We start from the raw sequence: 17,084 nt of genomic DNA, 5'->3' as shown, positions 1-17,084 counted from the left end.
TAGGAGTGTGTTATTTTTCATAAATTTGTGACTTTCTTAAATTTTGTTCTTTTTTTGATTGCTCATTTGAGTCTCTTGAGGTGACAGAATGTATTTTGTATGATTTTAATTCTTTGAAACTTATTGAGGCTTGTTTTATGGCATAACATATGGTCTATCCTGGCGAATCTCCCTTGTGCCCTTGAAAACAATATATATTTTGCTTTTGTTGGTAAATGTTCTACTGATGTCAGTTAGGCTTCGTTTGTTTACAGTATCATTCAAGTCTTTTATTTCCTTATTGGTGTTCTCCCATTATCCTATTCCTTAGAGCATGCTCTTCAGACTCTCAGAGAGATTTAACAGTCCCTTTTGACAGTTTCCTGTGTTAACTGATCTAGCTGTTCTGCTGGGGCAGTCAGGAATTTGGGGTCTCTACTCATTTAGAAAAACTCTAATTGGCTTGAGTCTTCCTCTCTTCCACAGCCTGTCTCTGAAATATCATGTGATTTTTTTCTGGGCTGAATTATTTTCTTAATCCAAAGAGCTTTCCTTTGGATGTTCCTGGTATTGCAGTAAATTAATTCTAGTTTATTAAAAAATTTAAAAAAAAAAAACTTTCTTTCAGAGAAAAATGCTTTCTCCTACATTTCAGTGAGTTAGTTTGCATGACACTTTTAAAATAACCCATCTAGATAGATAAATATATCTCATTAAAATCTGGCTTTAAGGCCAGGTGCAGTGGCTCACACCTGTAATCCCAGCACTTTGGGAGGTCAAGGCAGGTGGATCACTTGAGGTCAGGAATTTGAGACCAGCCTGGCCAACTTGGCGAAACCTCATCTCTACCATAAAATACAAAAATTAGGTGGGCATGGGGGCGTGTGCCTGTAGTCCCAGCTACTTGGGAGGCTGAGGCAGGAGAATTGCTTGAACCTGGGAGGCAGAGGTTGCAGTGAGCCAAGATCGTGCCGCTGCACTCTAGCCTGGGCAACAGAGTGAGAGTCCATCTAAAAATTTAAAAATAAAAATAAAAATAATATATATATTTATATATATGGCTTTGAGGGGAACTATGGAGACTAACTCTGACTAGGTTAAATTACTACTACTATTTAAGGTAGTAATACTTACCTTACAAAGTTGTTATAAGAATTAACTGAATTAATATATTTAAGGTGCTTAAAGTAGCACCCATCACATAGTAACTTCTAGTGAGTAAGTGTTAAATAAGTAAAAAATAATAAAACCAGTATACCTAGAAATGAACTTTTTTTTTTTGGCGACATCTAAGTGTAGAAATGAACTTTTTAAAATGGAAGAATAGTTCAAGGAAAGGACTGAAATTCTGTAATCTGCTTTCTCTCCACTCTTGTTGAATTAACGTCCTTCCTGCATATATAAATAGTTGCTAATTTAAACAAACTCTTTCATTTTAAAGATTCGCCGATTCTCAGTCCAGCTATTTCTGCAATCAATTTAAGTGGAGCTCAGGACCTGACCCGGAATAAGAATGTTGTGAAACCACTGGCTTTATCTTTGCATGTTGTAGGGAAGACTTTTGCTGCAGGTGATGTTTTCCTCACTTATATTTCTTTGGTAAATACATAGTCCATAAAAGAGTTGTGTGACATTTAATTGACAAATTGATAGAAGAAAACAGAAGCTGCCTCTCCTTGCCAGTTGAAGAGAGAAGTGGGGCTGTCTGTAATAATGTACTAGTATATGAAGCTTTGTGTTCTCTACATTCCAACCAAAAGAGTTATGGAATGACACTTGGTACTTGGAAGTAACACAACAATTTGATTCCATTCAACAAATATTTCTTGGGCACCTGCTATGACTAGGAACTGGGAATACAATGATAAATAAGGTTAAATCCCTGAACCCTAATTTCCTTGTAATCTAGGGAGATAGACTTCTGACAAGATATTTTCAGTGTGCAGTAGCACATATGGCAATGTACAGAAGAACACAGAGCAAAGGGTTTTAATCCAACATTGTAGGAGTAATTAAGAATGAGTTCTTGGAGGAGCTTGGTCTTTGACAATGAGGAGATCTTCACTGTACAAAGGAGGAGAGGAAATGCAATTCAGATTCAGGGAACAGCAGAAACGATGGTTAAAAGGGTAAAAAGGGAAAGAGGAAAAGCAAGATGATGTATGCAAGGAGGTGAGTGAGTGATGGTTAAGGGAAAATTATAGGCAGCCAGGCTAAAAAAAAATGTGGATTTTACTATATAACTTACAGAGCAAAGAAATGGCATGGTTTGATTTGAACTTGAGCTAGATCATTTTTGCTTCAATGTGTAAGAAGAAGATGAAACAGGAAAACTAGTTGCAGGTCATTTCAGTCATTTCAGTGAGAAATGATGAGGTCCTTGGCTAGAGTGGTAATAGGTTGCAGAGGAGAGGACAAGTTAGAGAACTACTCAGGAAGTGAAACCAGCAGGAATTAACTGATTAATGTGAGCCTCAAGGAGAAGAAGGGGTCTCAGTTGACATTCATCCTTCTGGGCTAATGGTGATGCCATCATCTGAGACAGGGATACAGAAGGAAGATCAGGTTCTCCAGTGGGAGATTGGAGTGCAATTTTGGAAATGCTGAGTTTAAGATTCCCATAAGACATCCATGTAGAGCTGTTCAACAGCCATTTAATTTATCATAGGGAGAATTCAGGACTGATGGTGTAGAGTAGAGTCACCAACATATAGTTAAATTCATCAGGGTAGATAGTATAAGCCAAGGAAAGATGTAGGCTGAGGCAAACTGTGAACAAAAGACAGGATCATCTGGGCACGGTGGCTCACACCTGTAATCCCATCACTTTGGGAGGCCAAGGTAGGAGGATCATTTGAGGCCAAGAGTTCAGGACCAGCCCAGGTTACAAAGTGAGACATTGTCTCTACAAAAAATAAAAAAAATTAACTGGGTGTGGTTGCGTGCCCCTGTGGTCCCAGCTGCTCAGGAGGCTGAGGTGGGAGGAAGGCTTGAGCCTGGGAAGTCAAGGCTGCAGTGAGCCATGTTTGTTCCACTGCATTTCAGCCTGGGTGACAGAGCAAGACTCTGTCTCAAAAAAAAAAAATAAAGATAAGGATGGGTGCAGTGGCTCACGCCTGTAATCTCAGCACTTTGGGAGGCCGAGGTGGGCAGATCATGAGGTTAGGAGTTTGAGACCAGCTGGCCAACATGGTGAAACCCCATCTCTAAATTAGCCGGGCATGATGGCAGGCACCTGTAATCCCAGCTACTTGGGAGGCTGAGACAGGAGAATTGCTTGAACTCAGGAGACGGAGGTTGCAGTGAGCTAAGATTGTGCCACTGTACTCCAACCTGGGTGACAGAGTAAGACTCTGTCTCAAAGAAAAAAAAAAGAATCCTAGAAAAGTTTAGTTTAGTGTTGTGTGTGTATGTGTATGTGTGTGTGTGTTTTTTTTCTGAAATAGGGTCTCGCTCTGTCACCCAGTCTGGAGTTACACTGGTGTGATCTCAGCATACTGCAGCCTCAACCTCCCAGGCTCAAGCCATCCTCCCACCTCAGCCTCCCAAGTAGCTGGGACTGTAGGCACATGCCACCATGCCCAGCTAATTTTTGCATTTTTTTTTTTTGTACAGACAGGGTTTCACCATGTTGCCTAGGCTGGTCTGAAATTCCTCATGTCAAGTGATCAGCTAGCCTTGGTCACCCAAAGTGCTGGGATTAAGAGAGGTAGAAGAATGAGCATAAAAAGAGCCTGTCATTTTTGGAAACTTTTCTTTTTTAGTTATTTGTAGAGACAGGGTCTCCCTATGTTGCCCAAGCTGGTCCCGAACTCTGGGGCTCAAGTGATCCTACTGCCTCAGCCTCCCAAATTGCTGGGATTATAGGTGTGAGTCACTGGGCCTGGCCATTTTTGGAAGCTTTTCAAGAGTTAGGTATCATAATTTACACAGCCCACTTCTGTTCTTACTCTCGTCCAACATTTCTTGCAGGATCTACCTTCTGGTTGGATTACAGACTTTGAACAGTGGAATAAAGTTTTTACAGCATTAAAAAAATTAATGACGTGATAGATCAGTAATCATCATGGTTACTAATACCATCAGATGAAAGGCTGAACAACTTTATAATACCAATCAATCTTAATATCACAAGAAGAGAGAAAACTGGCTTATGTGCCTCCTGATGCGAAGTACTGTATACCACAGTACTTATGAGATACTCTTGTCCCCAAAAAAACCTGAATTTGACCAAACCTCTGTATCTAACAATTAGTTTATTAGAAATACAGGGGATGAGAATAAGTGACACCACAGGAATATAATCAACAAAATCTAGAAAATGGAAAATTCTGCCAGGTTTTCAGCAAATTTTTCGTAAGAAAGAAAAAAAAGGAAGGGCATCTTATAGATTAAAAGAGGTTTCAGGTTCATATCCACTAAATTCAGTATGTCCATCTTGTTTGAATTCCAATTTGAACAAGCCAACTGTAAAAACAAAAGTAACTTTTTTAAAGGTAATCAAAAGATAGTTGGGGAAAATTTTGAATACCAATGGGATATTTTATGATACTAAGAAATTATTGGCTGTGTGTAGTGGCTCATGCCTGTAATTTCAGCACTTTGGGAGGCCGAGGCGGGTGGATCACTTGAACCCAGAAGTTCAAGACCAGCCTGGGCAACATGGCAAAACCCTGTCTCTACAAAAAATTACAAAAATTAGCCAGGCATGATGACACATGCCTGTAGCCCGAGCTACTTGGCAGGCTAAGGTGGAAGGACCGCCTGAGCCCAAAAATCAAGAATGCAGTGAGCTGTAGTTGCACCACCACACTCCAGTCTGGGTGGTGGAGTGAGACCCTGTCTTAAGAAGAAGTGAGACTGGGTGTGGTGGCTTATGCCTGTAATCCCACCACTTTGGGAGGCTGAAGTGGGGTGATTGCCTGAGGTTAGGAGTTTGCCACCAGCCTGAGCGACACGGTGAAACCCCGTCTCTACTAAAATACAAAAAATTAGCTGGGCATGGCAGCATGTGCCTATAGTCCCAGCTACTCTGGAGGCTGAGACAGAAGAATTGCTTGAAACCAGGAGACGGAGGTTGCAGTGAGCTGAGATTGCATGACTGCACTCCAGCCTGGGTGACAGAGCGAGACTCCGTCCCAAAAACAAAAAAAAACCAAGAAGAAAAGAATTCATTTAAAAAAGAGTCTTATTCTTTTAGAAACTCATACATAAGATCAGTGTGGTAGCTCACACCTGTAATCCCAACACTATGGGAAGCCAAGGTGGAAGGATCGCTTGAGGCCAGGAGTTCGAGACCAGTCTGGACAATATAGCAAGACCCTGTCTGTAAAAAAAAAAACAAAAAAACAACAACAACTTAAAAATTAGCCAGGTGTGGCATGCTCCTGTAGTCCCACCTACTTGAGAGGCTGAAGCAAGAGGATCGTTCTAGCCTTGGAGTTCAAAGCTGCAGTGAGCTCTGATCCTGTCACTACACTCTAGCCTGGGTGACAGTGAGACCCTGTCTCAAAAAAAAAAAAAAGCAAGACAGGGAATAAAGAAGCACACAAGTATTTATGTACAAAATGATATGGGTTTGCTTCAAAATAATTCACAGCATACATGTGTTTATGTGGAAGGGACAAACACATACATGTGTTTATGTGGTAAGTGTATTGATAAAGCAAGATGGGCTATACGTGTTGGTAAACGTTGAAATTGGGTGGTAGGTATGTAGATGTTCATTATCCTATTCTCTCTACTTTTCTGTATGTTTGAAACTTTCCATGACGCACAGTTAAGAACATATACATAATTTTTTTCTCTTCCTTCCATCCATCATCTCCAAAGACTTCATTGAAAATGATTCCAGAAGGTCTCTTGGAGTCCTAGGAAATTGTTTCTAGGTGACATTTAATTTTAATGAAGGTCCTCCTCTGACCGTTGCAGTTGGTTTTATGTAACTGGACTGAGTCCTATCCATGAGGTTTCTTGGAATCCTGGAGTGTGAGGTCTATCAGATGGTTGCATCCCAGAAAGAGTGACCCGCCCAGCCACTGTTCTGAGCACTCCTCTCCTTGTGTTCTACAGATGGTGCTAATGGAAACAGTAGCCATGGAGGGAAGGGCAGTGCATCCAGCTCCACTCCAGCCCACCCAGGGAATTACTCTTTGTCGCCAAGACCCAGCTATGCATCAGGAGACCAAGGTACAATATCTATTGTAGAGTTTTGTAATAGTGCACTTAGCTGTGTTTAGAAGTACTCCAGATTTTGTAATGAATTACCTGGCAACACCCTCTAGAGTGTTTTCTCAGTTTGTCATACAGTGTTTTGAAAGTTTGTAATTGGTGTGAACAGTAATGAGTAAATATCTTGGGATCCTATATGGGTGACCTAACTGGGAAATAATGTTAAGACAAGTGTATAAGGAAGTGTCTTGAAAAACCTTGGGTTTAGCTGACTAAAGTACAGGATTGAAAGTTCTTCTCTGTTGTGTGATCCCAGACAAATCTGAGCTTTCCTTTCTCCTTTTACAAGAAGGGTGTAACAACAATGCTTGTGCTACAACCCCACAAGGGTGTGGGTAGAATCAAATGAAATAAGCTACATAAACTTGTGAATCGTAAAACAACATACAGATGTTAAGTGGCTGTTATTGTAATGTTAGGTTACTAATGTGGCTTTTTTTAAAACTTTCCCTGTAGAAGAGTGATTTAGACTTACTGAGCATAGTCAAATTCAAAGTTCTATGTTACTTTGACATTCTCTCCTTTCTCCTACATGGCTGAGAACAAGAGTATCTCTTTTTTTATTTTTATTTTTTGTCTTCAGCTACCATGTTTATTTCCGGGCCACCAAAGAAACGACACCGGGGTTGGTATCCTGGGTCACCTCTCCCCCAACCTGGCTTAGTTGTACCTGTCCCTACAGTTCGCCCTCTTTCAAGAACAGGTGAGATCTTAACAGAAGATGGATTTTAAGTGTGTTTTTAATAAGCAGAGATATCTTCTACTTCTATTCTTTCCCTGAATTCTTGAAGATGAATTATGTGAGAATATTGATAGTAGCTAATGTTTTGTACCGATCACATTTGCCTTCCCTACAATGCACAAGGTCATTACAACTGATCTGAATGCAACCTTTGGCTTAGTTTATAATCCATAGCATTAAAAAGCCCTTCATTACATAGGACACAATGCTACCAACCCACCATCATAGGGCATATATGGACTTGTTTTGCTCGTAGTGGTGTTAGATTTTCCCTGCTGTTATCTGGTTCTTTATGTGACCCATGCTTATTATTTCTGACCTGGATGCTTCAGTCTGTGGCTAGAAACCTGAAAAACCAAAACCAACTGGTTCTCTTTCAGAATACCTAAACTGTAGCCTTTCAACGTTCAGTTAAATGTTCAAACATTTGTCTACCTTGCTGTACCAACCACAGGCAATTGTAAATATACTGGTTCTAAGACATAAATGAGTCATTTAAATGTTTAAGTTTGTTTAAATAAATAGTTTTAAAGACAACATTGACATCTTAATACACAAATAATTAGGCCAATCTGTCACTATGATTGCTTGTAGATAGTACTGGTTAATGATGAGTTTATCCTTCTTCACGTTTCTCTATACCTTGTATATAATGAATGGATATATGCCTTTGATAATCTTGGGGGGAAAGCTAAAATAACAAACAGGATCCAGAAGATTGCATATGGACAAAAACAACTGGAAGGAAAACCACCAAAATGCTAAATAGTAGTTATAGCCACATGCTATGATTATGGTTAATTTTTTTCTCCTTTTGTTTTTTCAACTTATCACTTTGTGTAATAAACATAATAAAAAACATAAGAAACCATTAGATTTTTAATACTTCTCTATTAAAAGTATTAAAATTATATTGCTTTCTATTGTATTTCATTTAGTTTTCACATGTCATCTTTCTTGTCAAACTTTTTTCTTTCCAGAGTCCCCTTTATCTGCCCCAGTTCCACAGACCCCACTAACTGGAATTTTACAGCCCCGGCCCATTCCTGCAGGGGAAACTGTAATTGTTCCTGAAAACCTGCTGAGTAACTCAGGAGTTAGACCAGTAATTCTGATAGGTAAGCCAATGGAATTCCAAGTTGACTATGTCTTCTGGAATCTAGGAGTGTTTTCCCATTTCATTGTTTGTGTTTTTTCATATATTCATGAAGGTATTTATCCATCTATTGATTCTTTCAGCTTTTATTGGTCAGCTCTTTCATGCTGTATCAAACATGTGATTAGGAGCTGAGGATAAGGCAAAGTCTTTTGCCCTCTAGGAGCACTGTTTAGTGGGGGAGTCTGACCTCCTATGAGCCACTAGGGCTGGTAAATAAGCATTACAAGATACGGGCAATAACCATTACAGCACACTGTGACATGTGAGCTCCTTAGAGGTTCACAACCAAGAGCAACCAGAACTCAGAGCTCTGAGAGAGAACTTATCTCTGCCTGGAGGGGTCTGAGAAGACTTCCCAGAGGTGTTGGTTAAGTTGAGTCCTGAAGGTTGGTCAGAGTAGACAAGGTGGGGGAGGGGACATTCCAGTCAAAGGAAGCCAAACTACAGAGAAATGAAACAAGCCAAGCCAGCTGACAGACCCTACTCAAGAGAACCAAGAGGCCCCACAGTTGTAGGTCTGAACCTTAGTATCTTTGAGAAGGCTGAGTCCTTCCAGGTGGTCTACAAGTGGAGGTATAGACATTTAGGGGTCCCTACATTGCCAGAACTAAGTTAGTGCTTTTCATACCCATGTGAGGAGTCTCCTTGGTTTAGGACTAGCCTAAGCCATAAGGAGATTGCCTATTCTAACTGTAGGACAAAATAGATAGGGTGTTTAAGTTCCCCACTTTTTTTTTTTTTTTTTTTTGAGACGGAGTTTTGCTCTTCTTGCCCAGGCTGGAGTACAATGGCACGATCTTGGCTCACCAGAACCTCCACCTCCTGGGTTCAAGCGATTCTCTTGTCTCAGCCTCCCAAGTAGCTGGGATTACAAGCATGTACCACCATGCCCAGCTAATTTTGTATTTTTAGGAGAGACACGGTTTCTCCATGTTGGTCAGGCTGGTCTCAAACTCCTAACCTCAAGTGATCCACCCACCGCGGCCTCCCAAAGTGCTGGGATTACAGGCATGAGCCACCATGCCTGGCCTACATCTTTAGGGCATGTTTATATGAGGTATTATTTGCTTTTTGGGTTGGCCTAATCCTGCCTAATTGGATGGTTTTGCTTGGAGCTCTTTCCTTTACCTGGTTGCTCTATCCGCTAATCCTAGATCTGTAGGTACTGGGGGGATTAAATGCTTAACAGATTAGGAAGCTCTTTTTGAACATTACCATAGTGCCACTAAGCTTTGGAAAGATGCATAGAACATGGGGACCTTTTGGTCCTTCGGTGCCTGCCTTTTAGTAAGTCTTACAGAGGGACTGTCCTCTCTATCAACCACCAAAACAGGGTTCATTTTGGACATATTTTATCCTATCTACTCTAAAACAATTTGAGATTATTTACCGACATTTAGGAAGACAGCCTCACAAAAATAGCTAAGATAACAAAAGGAGCAGAGATCTCCAAGTACCTGAAACTTGTAGAATCTTGCTGTTAATCAATGAATTTAGCTTAAATTTTTTTAAAAGAAAATCTCAGGAATATCTCCAGGTGGATAGTGTCAGGGAAAAAAAAAAGAAAGAAATCTTAGGAAGTGAAACATGGTATTGTTGTTTGTTTCTGTTTTTGTTTTTTGTTGTTTGTTTATTTTTTGAGACAGTCTCATTCTGTCACTCAGGCTGTAGTCCAGTGACATGATCTCGGTCCACTGCAGCCTCCACCTCCTGGGTTTAAGGGATTCTCCTGCCTCCTGAGTAGCTGAGATTACAAGCATGCACCACTATGCTTGACTTATTGTTGTATTTTTAGTAGAGACGGGGTTTCGTCACATTGGCAGGCTGGTCTCAAACTCCTGACCTCAAGCAATCCGCCTACCTTGGCCTCCCAAAGTGCTGGAATTACAGGCATGAGCCAACTCGCCTGGCCGGGTTTTTTTTTTTTTTTTTTTTTTTGAGACGGAGTCTTGCTCTGTTGCTCAAGCTGGAGTGCAGTGACACAATCTTGGCTCACTGCAACCTCCACCTCCTGGGTTCAAGCGATTCTCCTGCCTCAGCCTCCTATGTAGCTGTGTGCCACCATGCCTGGTTAATTTTTGTATTTTTAGTAGAGATGAGGTTTTGCCATGTTGGCCAGGCTGGTCTTGAACTCCTGACCTCAGGTGATCCGCCGCCTCAGACTCACAAGTGCTAGGATTACAGGTGTGAACCGCCGTGCCCAGCTGCATTGCCATTTGTTTGTTTTCTGATTTCTTATCTGAAAATAAACTTGATCAGAGACTTTATCAGAATTTTTTTTTTTTTTTTGACGGAGTCTCACTCTATTGCCCAGGCCTGAGTGCAATGGCACGATCTCCGCTCACTGCAACCTCCCCCTCCCAGGTTCAAGTGATTCTCCTGCCTCAGCCTCCTGAATAGCTGGGATTACAGGTTTGCGTGCCACTATGTCTGACTAATTTTTGTATTTTTAGTAGAGACAGGGTTTCACCATGTTGGTCAGGATGGTCTCAAACACCTAACCTCATGATCTGCCTGCCTTGGCCTCCCAAAGTGCTGGGATTACAGGCATGAGCCACCGCCCCAGGCCTCAGAAATATTTTATCATTGTAATTTTAGAAAGGATACAGAGATGTTTTGCAAACTCATCAATCTTCCAGCAAAATATTAACATGTCCCTTCCATGAGAAACAGAGATAATATGAGTACAATTGTCCTTTAGTATCCCTGGGGGATTGATTCCATGCCCTGTCTCATAGCAAATTGAATATCCTGAAGTCCCTCATATAAAATGGCACAGTATTTGCATATAACCTATGCATATCCTCACATATTTTAAACCACCTCTCCATTGCTTATAATAATAATACAGTGCCTACACATCACATCACGTAGATTCAACGTAGTACTCAGCCCACAGAAAATTCAAGTTTCACTTTTTGGAACTTTGTGGAATTTTTTTCCCCCTATTTCAGTCTACGGTTGATTGAACATGGAACCCACAGATATAGAAGGCCAACTGTATTTTGTTTCCTGTTCATTTAATTTAATATAAGGATAGACTTTGGAGCATCCAAGCAAATTTGCTAGGATTTATATATTTGAATGATTTGTTTGGTAGCTATCTCAGAGGGCAGGGAATTTTGTTAAGCATCTTTGATCCTAGTTGAGCAAGTGTACCTGGTTGGAACATAAAGAGAAATGTTGAACTGTATTTACCTGCTTCTATTGGGACAGGCTATGGCACTTTACCCTATTTCTATGGAAATGTTAGTGACATTGTTGTGAGTCCTCTGCTGGTGAATTGCTACAAGATTCCACAGTTGGAAAACAAAGATTTAGAACAATTAGGGTTGACTGGCAGCCAATATCTGAGTGTGGAAAACATGATTCTTCTGACAATACAGTATCTTGTGCGGCTGGGTAAGTCATTTTCCATAATCATTTGCTGGTGACTATTTTTGAGGTTTTTTTGTGATGCACTTTTTCTTTCTTTCTCATATTTATCCTCCTATCTTATTTTTCTTGTAATGTTCTTTCCCTTCAACCCCATTCTCTGTAACTTTTTTCCCTTTCCTCTCCTCCATTTCTTTTTCTACTCCTTTCCTTTTCCTCCTTGCTTCTTTGGGTCCTGGAGGAGATGAATTGCACCACCTAGTGTCCGGTCTCATGATGCCACAAAGTAGTTAAGGTAGGCAGAACCTTAAAGGGTTGTGCCTTGAGCACTTCTTCCCTGGGGAGCTTGGCCAGGCCACCTTTCCGAAAGTGCAACTACCATCTAGAATGCAAACATAACCATTATCTTAAACAATTATTTTTCAGTTTTCCACTTAGCCTTTTTGTCTTGTTTATCCATTGCCCCTACATCTATTTTTTTTTCCTTCTCCAGCTACACCCACTTGATGGAGTCCCATTGTTGAGGTCATAACTGTGGACCTCCCTGGAAGCTCCTCTAAGCTATAGGGCAAGGGGGATATGTAAGTCATGAACCCTTCACTTCCTCTATCTGATATGTCCTCCTAAGCCCCACAGTGGGTGTATGCAGGTGCCCTGACAATATTAGAGTGGTTCGGAAGTATTTACATCGAAATGTCCTTTATTTTGCAAATGGCAATAGGCCATCTATATGCAGCCTAATTATACACTCATTCTAAGACTTCAAGCCACTGATTTGCTTAGAAAAATATTTGCAATGTAAAATTACACATAAAATATTTGTATGCACTCTTGTAAATTTTTTTAATTTTAGAAAATACTTCAGTGTTATGAAATAATAAAAAGATTGGGCTAAATAATTTTAAAAGAAAAAATAAGCTTTATTAGGGCATATTCAGCCTTTGGTGCATTAGCTAGCAGTTTTGACTAGAACTCTGTGCCCTGAGAGGCTGCCTTGATGTGGGCTCTGCTTTGACATGGCCTTTTGAAATTTGCAAGGCATCAGTTTCCCGTGAGAGCTACTTTCATGGTAAACCTAGGACTTGCTAATGATGCTTATTGAAAGGTAATACAATTATAAAACTCACCTGGGTCCAAAGCTCATTTGATGACATAATTTTAATTGCTACATAGTGAAATTAGATTGTGGACTGTGTTCTAAGATCTAAAGGCAACTTCTAAATGTACCCAAAATTAGTAAAATCAGGCTTCAGAGAGTGATGATATTATAGCCAACCAAGCAAATCACTATAGCACTCTTTTTCAATTTTTTTTTTTGTTGTTGTTTTGAGACCAAGTCTCACTCTGTTTCCCAGGCTGGAGTGCAAACCTCGGCCTCCTGGGTTCAGGCAATTCCCGTACCTCAGCCTCCGGAGTAGCTGGGATTACAGGCGCGCGTCACTACGCCCAGCTAATTTTTGTATTTTTAGTAGAGACAGGTTTTTACCATGTTGGCCAGGCTGGTCTCAAACTCCTGACCTCAGCCGATCCACCCACCTTGGCCTTCCAAAGTGCTGGGATTACAGGTGTGAGCCACCACGCCCAGCCTCTTTTTCAATCTTAATAGCAATTTTTAAAATCAGAGTCCAATTTAATTAAATGAACCAAGTGGTCAAAATAAGATATCTTTCCTTATATTACTAAATGCTCTTACCTTTTGTAAAAAAAGAAAAAATTTCAGTTTAATTACACAGATTCTTCTCTGCCCTGCAAGATCAATTCTCTCCAGAATTTGACTTCCAGTCAATCAATTAGGCCTCTCACTATACATGAATAACATTTCTCTTTTAAAATTTAAGCTTTGTACATTGAGACTTCTCTGTCCCTCAACAATTGTTCTGGAGTCCTTAAAATTTTTTTTTTTTTTGCCTCTGGAGGTTTCAAGAAGGCAAACAAGAATAGTTTCACATATGCATGCCATAGATTATAGACATATTTTAAAAATGTAAACTTCTAAAAGGACAGTTTCAATACTTTAGCGGCTCAGTTGCTTAGAGGTAAAAGAAGAAAAGCAAGATTCTTCAGAAGGAACATATCATCTTCACTACAGTCACTTTAAAAAAATTTCAGTTATTTCACAATCTGAGAATCTTTTGAAGTAGATAATGAAATCAGCAAATCCAGAGATTCTTGGAGGGCTGTGGTCTGTTTAAACCTTGACTTTTCCTATTAAGGTAGTTCTGCCTGAAAAGCCATTAAAACTGATACCTCGACTAACCTGAGTTATTGGAGATGAGCACTTGAAGGAAAAGATTACTATTATGAAGCTTGCAAAAGTGAAGAAAAGATGCCTGCAATGAAATTGTAAAGGCTGAGGATGAGGCACAGGGTGTGGTGGCTTATGCTTGTAATCCCAGCAATTTGGGAGGCTGAAGCAGGAGGATCACTTCAACCCAGGAGTTCAAAGCTGCGATGAGCTACGCTTGTGCCACTGCACTCCAGCCTGGCAGACAGAGTGAGACCTTGTCTCTAATTAAAATTAAAATTAAAAATAAATTTAAAAGGCCGAGGATGAAAAAGTGATAGTTGATTTTTGGAAGCAAGACATTTTACTCTAAGAAACTCTTACCTCATTTAAACTTTAATATCTTTCCCCCACTTCTTGATTCCTAATGGTACATCAGTCAAAACTCTATAAAAGTGAGTTTTAAGGTAACAAGGGATGTTGTGAACATGTTTGGTAAATTTATTTTCCCAGAATGCCTTTGTATTTTGAATTATGCTTCCTGATAGAAAATGTTACTCAGTCCTGAAGTGAGTCTTATGGACTAATAACCAGGTCCCTGAGCTTTCAGGTTGTTAACGAAAGACAGTAGGGAATTGGAGACAGCCAGGGCCATCTGCTTTTCAGCTGTCATGTTCTGTTGGAGGAAAGCTTTAAATAGATGACCAGCTTCTATCCACTTTGAGCTCACTGAAAAGTGTGTACCTAGTTACAATTAACCATGATGCCAATTTAATAAAGCTGAATGAAGGTCAGACGTCTTGGAGGTTCCTAGGTGATTTTGTTTAAAAAGCATCCCTCCATATTCTCAGGAAGTGATTGAGAAGGACAGAAGAGGCCAGGCTCAGTGGCTCACGCCTGTAATGCCAACACTTTGGGAGACTTAGTAGGGTGGATACTAGAGGTCAGGAGTTTGAGAGCATCCTGGCCAACATGGTGAAGCCGTATCTGTACCAAAAATACAAAAATTAGCTGGGCATGTTGGCGCATAGCTGTAATCCCAGATACTCCAAAGGCTGAGGCAGGAGAATTGCTTGAGCCCAGGTGGTGGAGGTTGCAGTGAGCCAAGATTGTGCCACTGCACTCCAGCCTGGGTGACAGGGAAACTGTCTCAAAAAAGAAGCAGCATAGAAGAATCACAGACATAATACAATGTATACATTACCATTTTCTTGTCCTGTTTCCATGTATAAAGGAGAAAAATCTGTTTATGAGAATTCCACTCTCCTACCTCTCCCTGGCCTCCAACCAATTATGGAAAAACTATTTTCTCCAGTTAATTTTTTTTTTTTGACAGAGTCTCACTCTGTTGCCAGGCTGAAGTACAGTGGTGCCATCTTGGCTCACTGCAACCTCTGCCTCCCAGGTTCAAGCGATTCTCCTGCCTCAGCCTCCCGAGTAGCTGGGACTACAGGTGTGTACCACCACACCTGGCTAATTTTTTGTATTTTTAACAGAGTCAGGATTTCACTGTGTTAGCCAGGCTGGTCTTGATCTCCTGACTTTGTGATCTGCCTGCTTTGCCTCCCAAAGTGCTGGGATTATAGGTGTGAGGCACCATGCCCAGCCTTTTTTTTTTTTTTTCTCTGAGATGGAGTCTCACTCTGTCGCCCAGGCTGGAGTGCAGTGGTGCCATCTTGGCTCACTGCAACCTCTGCTCCTGGGTTCAAGCAATTCTTTTGCCTCAGCCTCCTGAGTAGCTGGGATTACAGGCGCATACCACCATGCCTGGCTAATTTTTGTATTTTTATTAGAGACAAGGTTTAACCACGTTGATCAGCCTGGTCTCAAGCTCCTAACCTCATGATCTGCCCACCTTGGCCTCCCAAAGTGATGGGATTACAGGCATAACCCATCGTGCCTGGCCTAAAATTGTTTGCTTTTATAATGTATAAGATTTTATTTAATTTTCCATGTCTAAAAAGCATTACTAAACACCTCATTTTCTTACTTTCCCGGAAAAGATGGGAAGGTCCAGAGAGGCCACTTAGATCCCTATTAGAGGAAGGAATGGTTCTGACTCACTTGCGGGGCCTCCTTCTCATGCAGAAGTCCAGCTGATCACCCCTTTGTTCTTCCTCAAGGGACTTTTAGCCCTGGGTTCTGGGGCTGTTGCTTGGTTTCAGATCACAGACACTGAGGAGTCTGAGCTGGTTTATGGGAGCCTGAGTTTCAAATCTTGGGTTCACAAAGCAAAAGAAATGATTGAATAGAGGGAATAACTATACTGTCACTGCTTTCAATTTAAATGAAATGTTGAAATCTTAGTTCATTTGTGTCACTTGGGTACCAAACATTGACTTGCTTATTTTGTTCTAAAGACTGGTTGAGTTTCTAAAGAGAATAAGAAACAAAATCCCCCTGCTTCCAGGAGCCACAGTTCAGCAGTATAAGCTTAGCCCTAACTGGCAGCAGAAGAGTGCCAAATGGCATATTTAACAATCCAGAGGCCGGGCGCGGTGGCTCATGCCTGTAATCCCAGCACTTTGGGAGGCCGAGGCGAGTGGATCACGAGGTCAAGAGATCGAAACCATCCTGGTCAACATGGTGAAACCTCGTCTCTACTAAAAATTAAAAAAAAAAAAATTAGCTGGGCATGGTGGTGCGTGCCTGTAATCCCAGCTACTCAAGAGGCTGAGGCAGGAGAATTGCCTGAACCCAGGAGGCGGAGGTTGCAGTGAGCCGAGATCGCGCCATTGCACTCCAGCCTGGGTAATGAGCAAAATTCCGTCTCAAAAAAAAAAAACAATCCAGAATGCTGGAGAGTAACTAGATCATGAAAGCATTCTCTATCTGGGAAAAGTGTGAGGCTGCCTCAAATATAACTTGGAAGTGAAAAATAATTAAACTTCATTTTCTGATGCACAGTATTCTCAAAATTAGGCATAGAGGCAATACATTAAAATGTTTTTCAAAATGCCTATGAATAAAATGAGAACTTAATGAAACTTAAAATTGGTTATACACCAGTAGGTTGGCTTCTTTTTTTATTAGGCCTCAACAATTTCCATAATGCCAAGCTTAATAGGTCAAGAAATACGCCATGTGCAAGGACCAGCTCTCAGGGCATACAGTGGAATTAATGGTTTCTCTTAGTACATTCTCTTTTAAAGAGATCAGGAATACAATAAAGAACAACAGAAGCTTGATGTTTTTTAAAAAATTGAGGCAGAAAGAAAAATAATTTCACAGCAGGAAATGATTAATAAGGACTCTGTACTTGTGACCACTCCAAGAACAAGAGGTTGTTTTCTAGTTGGAGTATGTATGAAGGGCTGAGGACTGCAGGATGGCGTGTGGGTGTGTCTCTCTCTCCTACCTGTGATTCTTTAAAT

At 40.8% G+C, this 17,084-nt stretch overlaps 1 protein-coding gene across 8 annotated transcripts in view; it reads left to right on the top strand.

Annotated features, from left to right (window-relative positions):
• Positions 1-17,084, top strand: part of GREB1L (GREB1 like retinoic acid receptor coactivator) — a 307,520-nt gene that overhangs the window by 207,091 nt on the left and 83,345 nt on the right. For 7 of the 8 annotated variants that reach the window (XM_012445023.2, XM_064379354.1, XM_012445026.2 and 4 more), the window contains 5 exons: positions 1,421-1,549; positions 6,052-6,168; positions 6,794-6,913; positions 7,933-8,070; positions 11,328-11,513. In XM_012445023.2, coding sequence (XP_012300446.2) covers positions 1,421-1,549; positions 6,052-6,168; positions 6,794-6,913; positions 7,933-8,070; positions 11,328-11,513 — 690 coding nt within the window. The remainder of the gene's footprint in view (positions 1-1,420; positions 1,550-6,051; positions 6,169-6,793; positions 6,914-7,932; positions 8,071-11,327; positions 11,514-17,084) is intronic. The other variant, XM_064379355.1, reaches the window with a different exon arrangement.

This window comes from Aotus nancymaae, unplaced genomic scaffold (assembly GCF_030222135.1).
Source record: "Aotus nancymaae isolate 86718 unplaced genomic scaffold, 86718_ANA_hifiasm-v0.15.2.pri h1tg000020l, whole genome shotgun sequence".
In the NCBI taxonomy this organism is placed as follows: Eukaryota; Metazoa; Chordata; class Mammalia; order Primates; family Aotidae; genus Aotus; species Aotus nancymaae.
Note: the sequence above shows the minus strand (reverse complement) of the source record. Positions and strands in the feature narration are given on the sequence as shown.